We start from the raw sequence: 18119 nt of genomic DNA, 5'->3' as shown, positions 1-18119 counted from the left end.
CTTTGAGCAGCAGAAAATATCAAATAGCTTTTAAATGCCTGTTTAAGCATATGAAAGGAGAAGACATGGGGATCCTAGCAAAACCACCCTGATGTTAATGCAGTTTGTACTGGCAGAGCATGCTTTTGCTAGTAGAGTTTATTTGACTTTGGAGAATGAAAGGACTAGTTGCTTAGTACAACAGTGTTAAGACTAGGTCTGTGCCTGTCCAGAGCTACCAGGCAGGAACTGTGTTCCCCCCAAGCTATCAAAGCTGGCAGAGTTATATTCACAAAAGTACCTGGGGTGGGTTGTTCAGGGGCTATGTAGGATTTGGGATTTTTTGGGTCCCAGATATCTTTCCAAAACAAGGCAGAGTTTCCATTGGCTGAACACTTGCGTTGAGACTATTAATAAACTCTCTTACACATCAGCATCCATAGTGGCTCGTAAAGTTGCAGACAGGACTGCCTGGCAGGTCGTGGAGAGTATTCATTTGCCAGAAGACCAAATTTGATGTTTTCTAAAATTTGCTTTGCCAACTCTGCCAAGGGCCAGCTTGAACTTGTAGATCTGTGAGGTGATGCCTTGGGCTGCCATGTGATTGGATTCTAATTCATTAAGTCTCTAGTTAGGATGAGCAGGAGCATGCCTTACTTAGCTTTCTTACCATGCTTAACTCAGTCTGACTTAAATGGGAGTGTCAGACTAAGCAGGGGCTGGCATCTGAGTAGTTCTTGTTGCCTTTAGTTGGTTAATTCCTGCTCTTGGAGATGGGGCAGTGTTGGGTGACCATTCGTTTAGTAGCTGCCATGCCTTCTAGCTCATGGGTGTATCCTTACTGTGTTTTACTAAGTGCATAGATGGGTTGTCTTGAAGAATTAAGTGTCAGGGAACCTCTTGGAAGGTCTGAAGGAAATTGGTTTAAGTCATTGAAATGTGTCAGCAATGAAATTAAACATTGTAGAAATATGGACAAATATTTAGTAACCATGTGTTGTGAGCATCTCGTTAACTGATAACATTGTTCTATCGCATGTTATCAGTTCTAGAGATATGCTTCTATTCTCACATTTATGCTATCTGTAAAGCAGGTTTATTTGAAAGATTCCTTTGCATATCTAGATCATGATCTAATGTCAGGAATCAATGGAAAATCCTCTTGGCAACAGCAGAGTTAGCAGAGGTGTTGATGCCATCATAGTCTGATAAAGGTAAGTAGTAGATGGAAGTATTTTGTGTTGGAAAAGTTTGTAGCAATATTGTTCTGTCCAGTGCTTTCAACATAATTCCTTTTTCTTTTTTCACACATAAAAGGAACCATTACATGTCGAGATAGCTGTCAGTGGGGAGTCCTAAACCTGTAGAGGTGTTACCTGCACAGTTGTCGTGAATCCTGCACACCATGGGGAGCTGGGTTAAATGTGAATAATGTACATGGTAACAAAACTAGACATCTAGTCAGAAGTAAAAATGCCTAGTAACAAGGTAGACGCCCTTTAACAGGAAAGCAGAAAGCTATACCAAGATGTCCATGTCCTGGAATTCACTTAGATCTCTCAAGTAAAACCAGTTCTTGCTGGATCCTGGATGGGAGGTATCCAAGGAGTCATGGATGTGCCGATGAAAGTTCAGCGAGGAATACTTTCTTTCTGTGCTGGTAGTAATCAAATAGCTTGTCAAGTGATAAAGGGCAGTTGGAAATGTTTTATTTTTGGTAAATAAAATTGAGGGTCTTGGTTCTTCCTTGTGTAAAGCAATATGCAAGTTTTACTATAAAATTAAAAACTTTCTGGCCTTGCTAACTTCATGTTTAGCTGAACATTTTAGTTGATTTAGTTGGCCATCTAGTTGATCAACTGACTAATAGATGTAAATTTAATTAAATGCAGTACTTCTCAAAACCTAAAGTATAGAGTGATTTTGTATAAAGTATGTCAAAATAAGCTGATTTAAAACATCCAGCCTCCTCTCTTACTGTAAGCCAGATCAATTATTCTGGGAAACTGCCTGCATGCTTTTTTTTTTTTTTTTTTTTTTTTATTTTCCTCAAAATAAGAAAAGATTAATAGGTACTTAGGTTTAAAAATCAAAATGTGCCATTGTGTGGTGTCATTGTTGTCGTGACAGTGATGAAGTGTGATAGTTTGGATTCTAGATTGAGCTCCAGTGCTGTCCCTCCAGCTGAGCTCAGCCAGCCACTGCTGCTTGCATGCTGGTTGTTCGACTTCCTGGGTTGCAGCCAGCCTCCAGTTCCATCCTTTCTATTTCTTTTCCTGGTGCCCATATTGAGAATAAAAGGAGGTGTTGATTGTGGACTGTTCTGAAAGCCCACAAATGCCACCTACTTTTCATTTCTCTCCAGCTGCGGAGGTAGGAGTTGCGTGTTTCTACTTTCCACAAGTGCTTCCCCTTGGCTAGTTTGAAGGGGTTCTCTGCTCTGTGTGTGGAATTGCTGGTGCTGTTTGGGTGCCTCCTTGCCTGATACAGTTTTGGGGTTGTTTAAACCCAAGTGTCCCTCCAGAAGACTTCAAGTAACGAACAGTCACCTTTCCTCAAATTATTACTTCTGTATTATTTTCCATTGGAAATGGCAGAACATCTAGAAATCCCAGGCAAGTGATGGCTGCATCCATGGAGATCAGCTCTACATCACCTTCCAATACCTGAAGGGGCTGACAAGAAATCTGGAGAGGGACTTTTTACAAGATCATATAGGGATAGGACAAGGGGGAATGGCATTGAACTGAAAGAGGGTAGATTTAGATTAGATATCAGGAAGAAAGTCTTTACTCTGAGGGTGGTGGGGCCCTGGCGCAGGTTGCCCGGAGAAGCTGTGGCTGCCCCATCCCTGGCAGTGTTCAAGGCCAGGCTGTACAGGGCTTGGAGCAACCTGGTCTTAGTGGAAGGTGTCCCTGCTCATGGCAGGGGGCTTGGAACTAGGTGATCTTTAATGTCCCTTCTAACCCAAACCATTCTATGATTCTATGATCTGTGCAGCTAGATAAACGTACCCAAACAAGTTCATTTGCTGTGTGTTGTGAATACTTACGTGTTCAAGCTTGAGTGGTTCTGCACATGCAGATGTGCTTGGTGCATTGTGGTTGCTTCAAGCCCCCTCTTAGGATGCATCAACCACTCTCAGTTCTCTGTCACTGCACTTCAGTCTTCCGTCTACTGAAGCTATTTTTAATTTTTTATTATATTTATTTACTTAATGTATTTAGTCATTGATTATTTTAGTGCTTAGAATGTACTTTGTACTTCTCTTTACCCTAAGAGATTTTGTTATATCTTACAAATAACATGACTATAACACCGCAGGAAAAGTAAGACTTCTGACATACCTGTTGCTGGAATAGAGTTTAACTAAGTTTGTGATAGCAGTTATTTTGGAAAGGATAGTCTAAATAGATTTTGTGTTATCTATAGAGTAGTAGAGTTGTCAAGTTACAGTTTGCTTTGTGGAATGATGTCTGTTCTATCCAGTAGAATATTAATGCTGGGCAGGAGGGACAGGAGGAAAGCCCATCATGAGAAGTATTTCTAACTTCCAGTTTTAAGGGACAGGTGCATTACAGAAGCAAATACTGAATCTAGTTGAAACAGATGGCAACCTTTACTTAGCTATTTTTCTTTAGAAGGAGAAATACAAGAAATTACAGTCATGCAGAACTTGATGTGTTCCAGTTGAATGCTAATTGTGACAGTTGTCTGTGGCTTTGTAACAGGGGTGGTTTTGTTTAGCCATAAATGCCATGGCCAACGGGGTCAAATACTTATCCAAAGTGGCTGTATGTAAACTGGCTTGCAAGCCAGCTATGTCGAAGCAGACTTTGTTCATTTGAGTAATTTTTTTCTTTGACTTTGTGTCCGAGTCTGAGCGAATGAAAAATCCCACCGAAGAGCAAGCCAAAGGCTTAAGTGGTGGAAATGAGCAAGTGCCTCTCTGCGTGTCTACCTTTCAGCACGGAAGGGTGCTTCTCCACCCTTTGCTGTTACTGTGCATTATTTTTGGCAGTAGTGGCCCCAAAGTTTCTGAACCGATCGCCACGGCAAGTGCTGGGGCAGCTCTGCTCTGCAGTGGCCAATTCTGGCTCTCACCTCACTTCCCAACTCGCTAGACTTTCCCCCCCACCCCCGCATTTTATTTTTCTGCTCTTTTTTTTTTTCCCCCCAGCTCCTTCTTAATTACATGTTGATTTAGCTTCCTTTTTATCCCAAGCTCTTTAATTCATAGTAGTATTTTCTGTGACTTGCTGTCATAGAAACAAGGGCTTTAGAAGACCTTACGAGCTCGTGTAATCCATTTCACTACCTCAAGGAAAAAACTACTCTTTTTAGACCAACTCTGGCAGACATCTGTCTCACCTATTTTTAAGAACCTCCAACGAAGCGGATTGTGTGACCTCTCTGGGTGATCAGCCTCGTGCCTTGCTTTTTTAATAATGTTCCTAAGATCCTGCCTCTTGCAGTTTAAGTCAGATTCCTTTACCAGAATGTCTCTGAAAATCCTGTCCAGAGCAAACCGTGTTGCCAGTTCAAACCTATTCTGCTCATATCTCCCTAGACCATACTTTTACTTTTGGTGTCTGTCTAACTTACTCTCTTAGGGCATTTGCAAATCAGTTGATTTTAGTTCCATCTCATCATGTGGTCCATGCAGGTAGTGTTGCCTTGTTTGCATCGGCTGAAACCTAAATGTGTGGTTGTGCTCTTGACGTTACAGCTGCAACTTCCCTCGGACAGTCTTCTCCCTGAAAGCATGTGCAGATTATGAAAAGCTTGATCATATAGAAAGAGGCTGAACTATATTGGCCTTATCATCACTGAACACGGAGGCTGCCTCTTCATTTCAGTGTCCTGTGTGGAGACACTCCTTGTGGCCTTTAATCTCTTCCTCGGCTGGTCTGAACTGGCACCTTGACTTGTCCCTCTGCCTGTCCTGGTGTCTCCTCTCCTGAATTTGGAGGATCCCTCCCTCCTTCTGCTCATTTCCCTGTTGTTATATATAGAAATTGCTTTTTGTCTGTAGTGGGTAAAGTAGCAGTTTTCATAGAATCATAGAATTTGATTTGGGTGAGACCTTAAAGGTACCTTTGTATTTTAGTTCAGGCCCCCCTGCCATGGGCAGGGACACCTTCCGCTAGATCGGGTTGCTAAAGCCCTGTCCAACCTATCCTTGAATGCTCCTGGGGATGGGGTTCTTCTGGGCAACCTGTGCCTGTGTCTCACCACTCTTATTGTGATGAATTTGTTCCTAATATCTAATCTAAATGTACCTTCTTTTAGTTTAAAGCCATTCCTCCTTGTCCTGTCACTACAGGCCCTTGTAAAAAGTCCCTCTCCAGATTTCTTGTCAGCCGCTTTAGGTACTGGAAGGCTGCTCTAAGGTCTCCCTGGAGACCTGAACAACCCAACTCTCAGCCTGTCTTCATAGGAGAGCTGCTCCAGCCCTCTAAGCATCTTCATGGCCTCCTCTGGACTCACTCCAACAGGTCCACATCCTTCTTATATTAGGGGCTCCAGAGCTGAATGCAGTACTCCAGGTGCGGTCTCTTGAGCAGAATAGAGGGGGAGAATCACCAATCTTGACCTGCTGATCACGCTTCTTTTGATGCAACCTGGCATACAGTTGCCTTTCTGGGCTGTCTGTGCACAGTGTCAGCTCATGTTGAGCTTCTCATCAATCAATATCCCCAAGTCCTTCTTAGGGCTGCTCTCAATCCATCTTCCACCCAGCCTGTATTTGTGCTTGGGATTGCCTGACCCAGGTGCAGGACCTTGCATTTGGCCTTGTTGAACTTCATGAGGTTCACATGGGCCCACCTCTCCAGCCTGTCAAGATCCCTCTGGATGGCATCCCTTCCCTCCAGTGTGTCAGCCACATCACACTGCTTTTTCTTTTACTGTACCGAATTTGATCTCTGCTTATTTTTATACAGCTTTTTAAACACTTTTTTCTCATTCCTTCTGTTTAATTCCATGAAGCAATCTGTGATTGTGTTTGTGAAGGATACCATATGTAGAAAACTTGCCTTGTAACTTGCATAGCCCCATTGCGAATAAGTTGGCATTGCACATTTTCTGACTTGCAGGTACAAGCTTGGACCCAAGGAGTGTAGCCAGGAGGGGCTGGAAGGCAAAGCAGTGATGACATGTTCAGTATCCAGGTGGAGGGCCAAGAGGGCAGCTGCACGGTGCTGGGTTGCATTCCAATGTGCTGATCCATGGAACAGCATTGGCATATGCTTTGGAAGCTGCTGCTTGCTCTCCTGGCTGTAGGGAAGGGGCTGGGGTGATGGCAGTAAAGGAAGGGGTGAGTCTTTGCAGAGTATTTTTGTATTTTGGTCTATTCTGAGCAAGCTAGACATTTGGAGCCTTGGCATTTTTTTGTGATGTCTTTGTGTACTGTGCTGCCTCTGGTAGCGCAACAGTTAATTATTCCAGAGTGGGTTGTTGAGATTTTTTCTTCCTCTTGATTCCTGAACTAGTTAATTAAATTGTAGAGAAGTTATATTTTCTCACTACTTGGGGGCTTAATGGGGTGGAGGCTTTGGAAACAGTTTAACAATTTCACATTTTATGTGCTCTAATGAATTTCCCAGTATTTTGGAAGGGTTGTATCCAACTTTAGTACCGTAATTTCCAGAGTTTTATTTATTCTGAAATAAGTTAGTGATGGATTAAGAGGCACAAAGAGCCAACAGATTACAAATGAACTAATGAAGACATTATTTCTTTTGGATAAAGAGCATGACTCACAGTTGTGACTTGCATTTATGTACTGCAGACCATGAGTTTCACTAGGACCAAGCTGTCAATGGGGTTCCTCTTCCATCCACTGCTATTTCAAACCTGTATTTGATTTCAGGTGCAGAAAAGAGAGGGTATGCAAGGACCAGAAACAACTCTGAATCTGCAAGAACTCCCCAGAACTTCGATAGGAAGAGGCAACTCTCTGAATCGCAGACAGAAACAATGAACAATTCAGACAGCAGAATAAATCCTAGACAACTGGGAACTCCCAGAGGTATTAAAGCAGAGTGTGTACAGGCTTCAGGAATAAGCTGCCCTGAAGCATGTGCTTGGCACTATTAAAAGATGGGCTGGGATGAATGCTCTTAACTCTAAAATGAGCTGTAAAAGACTGTTGATTCTTTGTAAAATATGATTATTCCAGGCTTTTCGGTGCTCTGAAGTTGGGTGCCAGTATTTCTACGTAAACTGTTCTCAGAAGTTCAACTTTGAATACAAAGCCTCTGTACAGCTGCTCTTAAGATACATAGACAAGTTTGGTGGGCAAGATAACACTTACGAATTTTTGTTTGCAGGAGGATCCTGTGCTGCTGTCCCAACATCAGGTGATAGAAAGAATCTAAATAAACCCACTCGAGGGAGGAAGAAGAGTGTATTTGAAGCCTACATGTCAAAAGAAGATGTATCAGCAGGACTGAAAAGGGGAGAGCTACTTCAGGTGCCTGGAACATAAAATGTCCATGTTCTTATGATAAGTTTGTGGAAACCATAGGCAGTTGTTGGAAATCAGTGTCAGTTGTTTGCATGACAGGGAACTGATGTACCATTTGTAGATTCTAGAGGAAGATTTTTTTTCCCTTTTTCAGAAGGTTTTAGAAGTGGAACAAAATTTTTACGTTAAGCTAAAATGTAGTTTTTTTGTTTGCTTGCCCTGATTTTACAATCCTGTAAAATGCCTGATGCACACTCATGATGAATTGCAGAGTTCTGGTTGGATGGTCTGCTAGCCATGATAGTCATTGTTGTGGAGACACTTGCTTTTACAAATGATGGCCAAAAACACAAGAGGTGCTGGCAGCCTCTGTCTTTTTCAGTGTAAGTAAAAATAAATGCCCTTAGCAAGATACTTCTTGTTGAAAATTCCCATAAAGATTTTAATTAGTCCTCAGCAATGAGGTGCAGACAACTCTGCTTCCAGATCTCCTCTTCTTTTTTCAGTCTATCAACTCTTCCCAGAAGTCTCCCTCCCACAAAAAAAAAAAGGGAGAGTGATGGTGCAGGTAGTGCTCTGGTTTGTGGGGTCTCATAGGACTGTGCCTACCAGGGCATTGCAATAACTATTTATAAACTATGATGTCACTGATTAAATTGGTATCAAATGGCAAGGTAGTGGTACACACCCTTGATTTGCTTGCGTAATTTTCATTGCACCCTGCGAAGGCCATAGGGCTGATGTAGCCACCGATGACAGTGTATGGTTTACTGAAGTAAGGCACAGATAGTAGATGGAACTGAAGAGCCCATCAAGATACAGAAAATCATTTGCGTGTGTGTGTGGTTCTTTGCCTTGAACAGCTAGCAGTAAGCATGTTCTCATGTTACAGATTCTAAAGATCAAAAATTGGACTTTGTGCTCCCATTTGGAGCAGCAAAACTGCAGCCATAATTAGGCACCAATTCTTCTCTGAATGTCTAGTAAAATGTGGGGAGGGTCTGCCATACGTGTGGGTAGCTGGATCTTGGAAAGGGTTTTGAGTAGAGGCAGGCATGGCTGAAGTTCCCTGAGGAGTAGGAGAAGAAGATGGCATTCTAGAACCACTGTTATGGTTCAGTCCTCAACGTGGCATAGTGTTCTTCAGGACACACCTGGTATTCCAGTGAGATCAGACTGTTCAGGGGAAAAAGGCACATGGAAGTCAGTGAGGTCATGACAGATACTCATGCTGGGGTACAGTTTACCCAAGCACACACTGGTGCATTGCCAGTTAGTGTTGCAATGCCAGTGAGATAGGATACTTTCATCAATACACTGAAGTTGCAAATAGCATCACTTCACTTTTTGTCTGATTTCTTGTTATAATTGCATAGTAGTTCTTTTATAATAACACAATGGCATAATTTCCGGAGGTGTAATGAAGATTCTGCATATAAGATTGCCTGATTCTGTCCTGAAGACCAATCTGATGAGCTATTAATTTTCAGAAAAATGACTGTGGCATATCCCTGCTGATGATCAGAGTGGTCCACTGGGCTACCCAGACCTTAGGCCAGTGCCTTTTTAAAGACTGTCATAGACATCCACAGTAGGAAGCAAATGGTGAGGGTAGAAATGGGAGCCTCAAGCTATGACTTCTCCCCATGGCTGCAGTGGCATATGGCAGCAACTTAAGCTTCTGCCTTAAACTTCAGGAGTGTTTTCGGCAATGCAGCCTGATATCATTAAGTACAGCATGTGTAGACTGCCTACGAGGTGGAGTGCAGCTGCAGATGAGGCACATCAGACTATGACTGCTACCTGAGAATCCCATTGAAATGCTGAGTCCCAGGGGACCTGTGATTGCATGCTCTCTTGCAAAAGAATCCTTAATTCTTGTAAATGCGTAGTGTCTGTTTCAGGTCATGTGCTGCGTAACTGGGAGAGTCATACTCTTCCATACATATTTCTGAAGCTGTATCTATTTTCTTTTCATCCAGTTCCACATCTCAGGGGAACAGTTGAGGCTGTAGAAGCTAGGTATAATCACTTAGGGCTGAGTGTCAGATCATGAGAATCCAGGCTCAGCATCTTTCATCTTCAGCTCATTCATCTGTATGATCTCATCAAGACCATTCATAACTGCAGTCTCAACCAGCATAGGTGTGATCCTGAAAGCGACTTCAGTGAATAGACACATATTCAGCACTGTTCTGTACAACAGCAAGAGACATAGTGAACAAATACCTGTAGTTTTAATCCCCAAAAGCAGGGCATTGGTCTGGTGTGGTAAACTGCAAAAATGCTCCACAGGAGCCTGTGGAAGAGGAAAACAAACCTATTGGTCTGAACCTGGTGGTCCTGAGCAAAGTTGAGTGCTAGCGAGACAGCAGCATGACCCTGAGCAGGAACTGTCCCCTGGAGCATCCTGGAAACAGTGGATCTGCATATATTTGTATGAGAAGTTGAGAGATTTCTTGGAGGGAAAAGACCCTACCATGAACTCCAAGGATGTTGCAGGACACTGGCAATGCAGCTACTCAACTAAATGCTCCTGAAAGCTCAACCTATGGAAAAACTACTGGCAGATGTAGAGATCAGTCAGATAAAACATGAGTGCCATGAAGATTAAGTAGTCCTAGGTCAGGAAGAACAACAGTCTTATCTTTATGGGTGCTGACGTCTGTCAATAATAATAGTCTTAATAGCTTCTGGTACTGTATCTGACATAACTCAGTTTTTGATAAGTAGCACGGAGAATTGTGCCCTGCAGGATTCCTGGATTCATCTAATCATGTGACGTGTGTGGAGGTGTCCTGAAAGAAAGGGGATCTGAGATTAGGCGCTTAAGAGTGCATAGACTTCCAACTTCCCTGCCTGTAAAACTGTCTGCAGCGAGCAAACACTAAACATATCATGTTGGATGGAATCACATTGGACGGTCTGAAGGCAAACAAAATTGAATAACAAAATTTGCATAGCTACAGAAGCGAATGGTGTTGGCTACACGCAACAGATTTAGTCAGGTTATGTAGTAAGGAACATTGACCCAAAGGACCATAATCATCCTGTGAAGCGCCAGCCAGAAACTCATGTCTGCTCCACGCCTCCAGTGTCTCCCAGACCCTCCCTGAAGGGCTGCTGGGGTCAGGCGGAGCAGGAGTGAGCAGTGTACAGAGGTGCAGGGCCTGCTCTGCTGTTAAGAGGGTGTTTTTCCTTGGAAAGCTGTTCTTTTGTGGGTGTGAAGGCTGGGGTTTCCCTCATTTTCATGGATTGTTTTTTCAAAGGTGGCCTTGGTAGCAAGCGGATATTTGAACCCTGGCCTTTTTTGGTGTTTTGTACATACAAACAAACCTAGTCAAGTGTGTTATGATAGCTGTTACATACTAGTGCTTGATTTGAGATGGTTGAAGTTTAGTTTGAGTATTGCCTGCCCTGGTTCTAGGAGAGCAACTTGAGAAATCATGACCCTTTTGTATCTCGCTGTGGAAGCTCAATGAGGTTAGAAACTGTTTTGCAAGTATGTGGGAAGCTGACTTGAATCATCAGAAAATGTTTTAGAAACCTTCCAGCAAACCTTTCTCTTCCCTTTCAAAACAAAAGCTCTACTGACATAAAACCACTGATAAATTTAGCAGCTATTATTTGCAAGCTATTGTAAAATAATACAACATCAGTGTGACATCATGAGACTCTGCAGCCAGATCCTCACCCCCTAACACACATATGAGAACAGTTGTTCATTGCAGATGGGGAGAGTGACTGGTTCCAGATATGATATCACAGCGTGAAATGTACAACATTGTAAATAGGATTTTCATAGGCACAGATAATAGAGCCCATCTGCTTTCTAAGATAAATTTTGGGAGTTCCTTGCTTAAAGGAAAGAGCAGAAGTATTTTAATGCTACTTGACGTAAGAATTCTAATCTGATCATAATTAGGTTGTGCATATAAAATGTAGAGAAACTCGCTGCATAGTAAACACGGTAACACTTTGCTCCTCTGCGTGTTTGCTGGAGCTGGGCACCCATGTGTGTGTAGCCGCTCTGGCGCCCTCTGGGCCATGGACACAAAACCTGATTTTTCACGCGCATAATGGGCGTTTGCACCTGGCTGATTGACAGCTGTCCCAAACTATTCGAGGGAATTCTGCAGAGTTACACAGGGTATCCAGTCATCTGCTTTGAACTGGTGGGTAGATGCTAGTATGGGAATTGTTTGACTTGTCGAGCAGGGCAACCATCCTTTTTCAATTTTTCCTTTCTCTCGGTAGCATCTTTCTTTACTAACAGCATATTGTTTTTGATGGCTGATTCTGGGAAATAAGAGGAGAAAAAAGAACATTGAAACTTTTCCATCAATGAGTACCAATATTAATAGAGGTTGATGACAGTGAGTTAGCTCTCACTTTGCCTAAGCATAAAATATCCCCAGGGTTGCTCCCAGTGGGTCATCTTTGTTTTCGTGCTGTTGTCCTGGGTTGTGCCTGCCATGTGGCTAGTTAATACTAGTTACATAAGGCATAAAATAAGACATCATAGAAAAATATTCAAATAGTGCCTAAAGTATATACAATATCTGGTGCTGGTATTTCCAAACTTAAGCGAATAAAAACAATGGAAAACCTTCATAAATCTGCAAATTCTTAAAGGCAGCAAAACTTTCACATGTAATCAGCTTTATTTTCCTATCATCTTGAGCGTTTCCCAGAATACATAAAAAAATTAAATGCTGCAGTAAATTTTTAAGGAAGCAATTCCTGTGAGAGGTTCCTATGATTGCTTAACACAGAAGTGCAAACAGATGGAATCTGTTCGTATGACAAATTGGCCAACATTATTTCAAATACACAAGTGGAGAAAGTTTTGAAGTTTCGGCCCAAAACAGAAGCTTGTCTGAAGGCAGATACCTAGTTGTATTTCCGTAAGAATCCAGTGCTGTCAGTTTTAACTACAGTCACCTGGATCATAATTCCCAGGACCTTTTTGGGATGAGGGTGGCACTGCCGTGTAGCCTGTGAGTCCTTGGTTGGCTCTTCTTTTCTCTTGGATGGACCTGAGCACCAGTTGCAAAACTGGTTGGTTTACTTTGGAGGGGTGATATGAATTTGTGGCAGGTGACTTGAGCTTTGAGTTGGCAGATGACAATGCAGAAATAGATAGACCGTGGACTTTCAAATGTATTTAAGATAGTTTGACTTTAAACATGTTTAAACAGAATTTAATCCTGTAGACTTTAAATGTTTGCTTTTGGAAAATCCTTTTGATTCTTCTTTGGAAATGTTCTTTATCACAGAATTACTGCTACTGTCTGTTTGCAGGAACAGCCTAAGCAGCCAGAGCCCCATAAGGCTGATACCAGCTGCCATGCTAGCTCACCAGGCCAGCTTTTCCTCTTTCCTTCTGCCCTCAAAAATAAGCAAAACCAGCATTCTGCCTTTCCAAAACAGAGTAAAACAAATTGTTTCTATTGTCTGTTTAATGAAGTTGGTGGATACTCAGCAGACAATGTATGAAGGGAGAAGGAGGGCTTGGATCCTCAGTTCACCCAGTAGCAGCAACAACTAATGATTCAACATCTCTTCAATGACAGACTGCAGTGGATCAGCTTAAGCCTATCATGAAACTGCTTTTTGGCTTGAAATTGCTCAGATGCTAAGTTGTCAAGACTTGAGATGTATAATGGAAATTTAGATGTATCTCTCATGTTTCACAGTAGATATATCACCCACAGCTCTCTAGTTTAAGTGATGTTATATAAAATTAATAAGATTCAGGCATAATCTTTCTCCTTCTTCTCTTTTTTTCAAGGGACCCTTGAGAATAAATCCTAAGAAGTACCATGAAGCCTTCATTCCATCTCCAGTAAGTGCAATTTTGTAAGCTTTAAAGTTCATAAGTAAAGGTGCATTAGGATAAGAGTTATGCTGTGCACAAGAGGTCACTCAGAGGTGAATGAGTTGCAATAAATGAACATGATCTGGATTTTCTTTTAAATCAGATATTCCCAAACAAATACAGCTTTTTCATACCTCACAGAACTACTTACTTAGCTTGTGCTGAAATTGGGGGTACTGCTGGGTTCCATAGAAGCCAGCTGAAGTCAGGTTTGAGGACCGCCAGATAGTGTAATTGGAAACCCTTGGTTTATAGCTGCAGAGGTTTTATAGATTTTCCACTGATTTAGGTTAATCTTCCCTAAACAAATATGCTCTCCATTTTTGACCTGCTGCATGAGGTAATTTGAAAAGTCATTCCAGAAATAATATGTGTGATTCCTTTTCATGTGCCCGCTTTTGCACAGATTCTATCTCTTTTGGCTTGGAACGTGCTTCTGTCACAAGGAACTGGCTTGTACCTCTTCTTTCCTTATTTTGACAGAAAAGAAGGGCTCTTGCAGTTTCAGGGACTTCCAGTAGGGAAGGTGACCTCACAGCTGGCGCAGCCAGGGCTTTTTATCTGGAACTGACTTGGTCAAAATGTTGCCATCAGCGAGGTAGAGTTTCATATTGAAATGTTTTGTTGGTGTGGGGGAGAGAAGGCAGAGCCTGCCCTCAAACAGTGAAACACTGACTCCGTTGTTGTTCCTGCTACTGACAGTGCTATTGTTTGGGGGCTTGGATTGAAAGGCTTGAAATTTGTGGCATTGTCATTTCGCATTGTTGATTTGGGATAATGTTTTGGAGCCCAGTTTGTTAGAGAAGGCCAGCATTACAGGGATGGAGGAAGGTAGGGGGGTGCACAAAGTAGATTAACTAGAGGAAGAAGTACTGAGCAGCTCTGTGGTAGACCAGGAGAGCAGTACTGTGTGTGAAAGGAACTGTGATCCTTCCTTTACAGGTGTCCTTGCAGGTGCGTAAGTGTAAGCTGTTAAATGTATTCTCTGAAATTATAAAATGCAAGGTTAGCTACTCACATGGGTTGACTTGGATGTGAAGCTTTACCCCTAATCACACCTAGTATCCGTCTGTTGCCTTTTACAGTCACTTGCTCTCTGTTCTGCAAGCAGGAACACACACATCAGGGACGATAAAGTGAGGCTGTTATCTCAGCTATCTTTCTACTTTTCTGCTCTTTTTGGAGCTGAATACCAGAACCAGCTTGGTTTCTGGTAACAAGCAGAATCAACACCTGCATGAGCATGACTCTGGGTGGTGTGGACACAGTCCTCACTTTAAGACAGATGTTTTAGGAAGCTTATCCTTAGTATAATGTTATTTGGCATAATGGAGGGTTTGCAGCCTGTCATGTTCTGCAGGACTTCCCATCTTTGCCAGATGCTGCAAAAGCTGCAGCTGTGAAAAATCACCCTTTCTCTCCTGCTGCTGACTAGGGCACTGTACCCCTTTCTCTTCAGTTCTGACTTGGCTATGGCTTTATGGAATTCAAATACAACAGCTGTTCACCTTCTAACACCAGAAATCCCAGAGTGTTTCTTGCTGCACATGTGCTCTGTCTGCTTGTCTCATTGTTGCATGAAGAGTTGAGGGGAAGGCCCAGGGCCTTTCTCTTGAAACCTACCCACAGAATAGATCCGAGCATTTAAATCTCTGCCACACATCTGTGTCTTTTCTGCACAAAGTAGTGTGATTTGAAATCACGGCATTGTCAATGTGAAGAATAATACTGCTGAGCAGGAATGGTGGAGTGACTGTGGTGGTGCTGTGCTTGTGGAAGGCACTTCCAGAGCAGATGAAAGCATTGCAGATCCCCCTCTTGTCAGAGAGGGATAGAGAGCAGTGCCAGCAATATACACAGGTGGTCATGGAGCAGTAAAAGCCTGGTACTCCCTGGAGAGGGCTGCAGAAGTCTTGATGCCATTGTGGCCAATACAGTATATGCACCCCAGGGGCAGCTGAGACTTTTCAAGTGATTGTGTTCTGTTGTGATTCACTGCCATTTCAATTGCATTAGTAATCTGAAGTGCCAGCTGCGCAGAGTATGGGATGCTGAAGGAAAAAGTGGGATGCACAAGTGTTATTGGAAGTGCATAAGTTCGTCCAACAATCATGAGCCTGGAGTATGAGATATAGAAATGTTTCTTTTTGGAGGAGAGCCCAAAACTGACAGCAGTTTCCTAATTACAGCTTTGTTGCAGGCATTGAAATTAACTGCTGTAAAATAGATGTGCATACGCATATGTAAGTGTGTGCTTATATATGTATGTATAAGGGTGTATTGTTTGGGATGAGAATGACTGGCTGCAATTCAAGACAAGACTCTTGCAGAGTATGGAGATGCAGCTTTAACTAGGTGGTATTGACACATCAGGCATCTTTATGGAGGGGAGTGGTCTGCCTTGCATTTTCTTGGGCACAGGAGAGAAGGAAAAAAGTGTAGAACAAACAAATTATTGTGAATGCCAGCCTGTGTCCTGCAGTGCAGAGCAGCTACAGATACACACACACAAAAAAAAAAACTAAACAGGCATTTTCCTTAGAAAGTGACTTTGAACTTTTCTTTTATGTGCGTGGTGGATTTAAGTAAAGAGCTGGGGCAGAAGGGAGAGGGTGGAGAGAAATGAGGAAAAAGACCATGTGTAAAAAAATCTGGCTTTTTTAAAAGAACAGTTTCCAATTTGAATTATGTTGGTCCAAGAGGCTTTGCAATTTTTCTGCATCTTGTCATGGGAGGCAGCTTTCACACAGCTGTTGAGCTGCTGCTGCTTTTCTTTCTAAGAGTAATTTGGTCTCTTGGAGGACAGCCTTAGTTTCACATCATGGCAGGGTTGTGCCGTTTTATTGTTTTGGTATCTAAGCAGAGGAAGATATTTGTGTGATACTAGGGCTGCATGTTTTCAGGTTATAAAAGTTTTTCTTGGAGGCTGAGCGTACTGGTAGTTCTGATTGGATTTACTCAAGCGTATGAGACTCAGGAGTGTATATCTGAGAAGTGACTAAAATTGTGATGAAGATTTTAATTCTTGTGAGGTTGGTTTTCTCATTGAAAAACGAAGTACTAATCTAAATAAACTATTTTTTTTTTTTTTTTTTTTTGGACCTCAAAACTATTCAAAGATAGCTCTTTCTAGAAAAACTATGTTGACCGTTCATTTCGATACTAAATACTCATATTGTTTGACACATTTATGGCATTATAAACAGACACATGGAATTTTTCATATACTGAATTATGGGGAAACAGTAATGAAAACAGCAAGAGCACTGTCAATAATTAGCCAACAGAAAGGACGAAACTTGCAATCCTTTAAAAACTAAAACCTTTGTGTTGGAATCTTCAGGAAACTTCGTCTTTATTCACCCCATGAAGAAAATCTTCTGAACTAAATCTAGATTAGCCGAATGCCAAACATGTCTGGAGTGGATAATCATAGTGCGTACAATTACTAGGGGCTCTTGTGCAAGGATGTTAACCGAGAGTATTGGGAGAAGGTGTCCTAACATGTCTGTTACAGTAAAAGATCTTCTGGCTTTCACTTGGCATCTGTAGTCATCATTTTTTGGGAATCTCTTCTAACATTATTTGTGCCAAATGCAGAATATATTGTGTTAACTCATTTAAAAAAAAAAAAAAAAAGAGACTGCATCCCTGGCCACTCTCCAGGCCACCCTCACAGACTGACCTGCTGATCCCAAAGCTGCGTGTCCCTGCTTTCCCATCTCACCAGGAGAGCAGCAGGCAGGTCTGCATGGGGCACTTTATGAACGTTCTTGTAAACATGTTCTTAACAATGGCTTTGAGTGTTTGAGCTGTGAATTTAATGTCTGAAGAGCTGTGACTACAGAAAACTCTCTACCCACTCCCAAGAGTAACTGTAGAGGAACTGAGCAGAGCTTGCAGACAATACATCTTGAGGGCTTGGCTCTGTCTTAAATAAATAGTGTGGAACTACTGTACTGGCACATACATACAAAGGAGCTTATTTGCTGAAAGATTGCATGTTGAAGGGCATATGGTGAATCCATTTAATTTCCGTGCACAACTGCAGGATATTTGTCTCACCAGGGTGTGTGTCTTTTTGATGACAGCGTTTTAAATCTCATAACAACTGTAATTCAATATGTTTTGGTCTGGCATTTATTTTTCTCCCTCTTTGACTAGGATGGGACTCGCGATATCTTTATTGACGGAGTGGTTGCTCGCAACAGAGCCCTGAATGGTGACATTGTGGTGGTGAAACTGCTTCCCAAGGAGCAATGGAAGGTCAGTTTAGTATATTTTTCTATGATTTGACAGAAAGAGCTTATTACTGTTTTCTTCACTAAGCTTAGGGACTGAGACAGTGAACAGAGAATTTCCTACAAATCAGATTAGTTAAATTGCAGATTATGCTGCTATAGATTAAAACACTTTATCCATTACAAAGTTTGGAAGAAGTGATACCTAAAGAGTTGAAACATTACTCCTTGCATAGAATGGCCTGTTTTATTACCGTATGGAGAAGTCTAACAACGAGGCTAGTTCAAAGCATGCTTGTCAGAAGTGACTTTTATTATCTGTTATTTAGCTGTCTTCATGTTGTGGCATTGGGCAGCTCTGTGTAGGTGTTTGCAGTTGCTCATCTATTGACAAGTGCTGTTCACAAAGCTGTAGTAATGATTAACTTTAATTTGTGGGTCCTCAGTTCATGGAAAGCTTATCTTGTCACAGCTCCAGATTTTGTGGTAATACTCTTCTTTACATGAATGAAGAATGTGTGAAACGACTGGAACAATGCAAATGTAG

The 18119-nt window shown here is 42.0% G+C and overlaps 1 protein-coding gene across 5 annotated transcripts in view; it reads left to right on the top strand.

The window, feature by feature from the left end:
* The window catches only part of DIS3L2 (DIS3 like 3'-5' exoribonuclease 2), a 198530-nt gene that overhangs the window by 13593 nt on the left and 166818 nt on the right, over positions 1-18119 (top strand). For all 5 annotated transcript variants that reach the window (XM_030496021.1, XM_030496023.1, XM_030496025.1 and 2 more), the window contains 4 exons: positions 6854-7012; positions 7314-7456; positions 13245-13298; positions 17496-17597. In XM_030496021.1, coding sequence (XP_030351881.1) covers positions 6854-7012; positions 7314-7456; positions 13245-13298; positions 17496-17597 — 458 coding nt within the window. The remainder of the gene's footprint in view (positions 1-6853; positions 7013-7313; positions 7457-13244; positions 13299-17495; positions 17598-18119) is intronic.

The sequence above is a fragment of the Strigops habroptila genome, chromosome 8, assembly GCF_004027225.2.
Source record: "Strigops habroptila isolate Jane chromosome 8, bStrHab1.2.pri, whole genome shotgun sequence".
NCBI classification, from domain to species: domain Eukaryota; kingdom Metazoa; phylum Chordata; class Aves; order Psittaciformes; family Psittacidae; genus Strigops; species Strigops habroptila.
The sequence above is the reverse complement of the archived record's forward strand: the minus strand, read 5'-3'. Positions and strand labels throughout refer to the sequence as shown.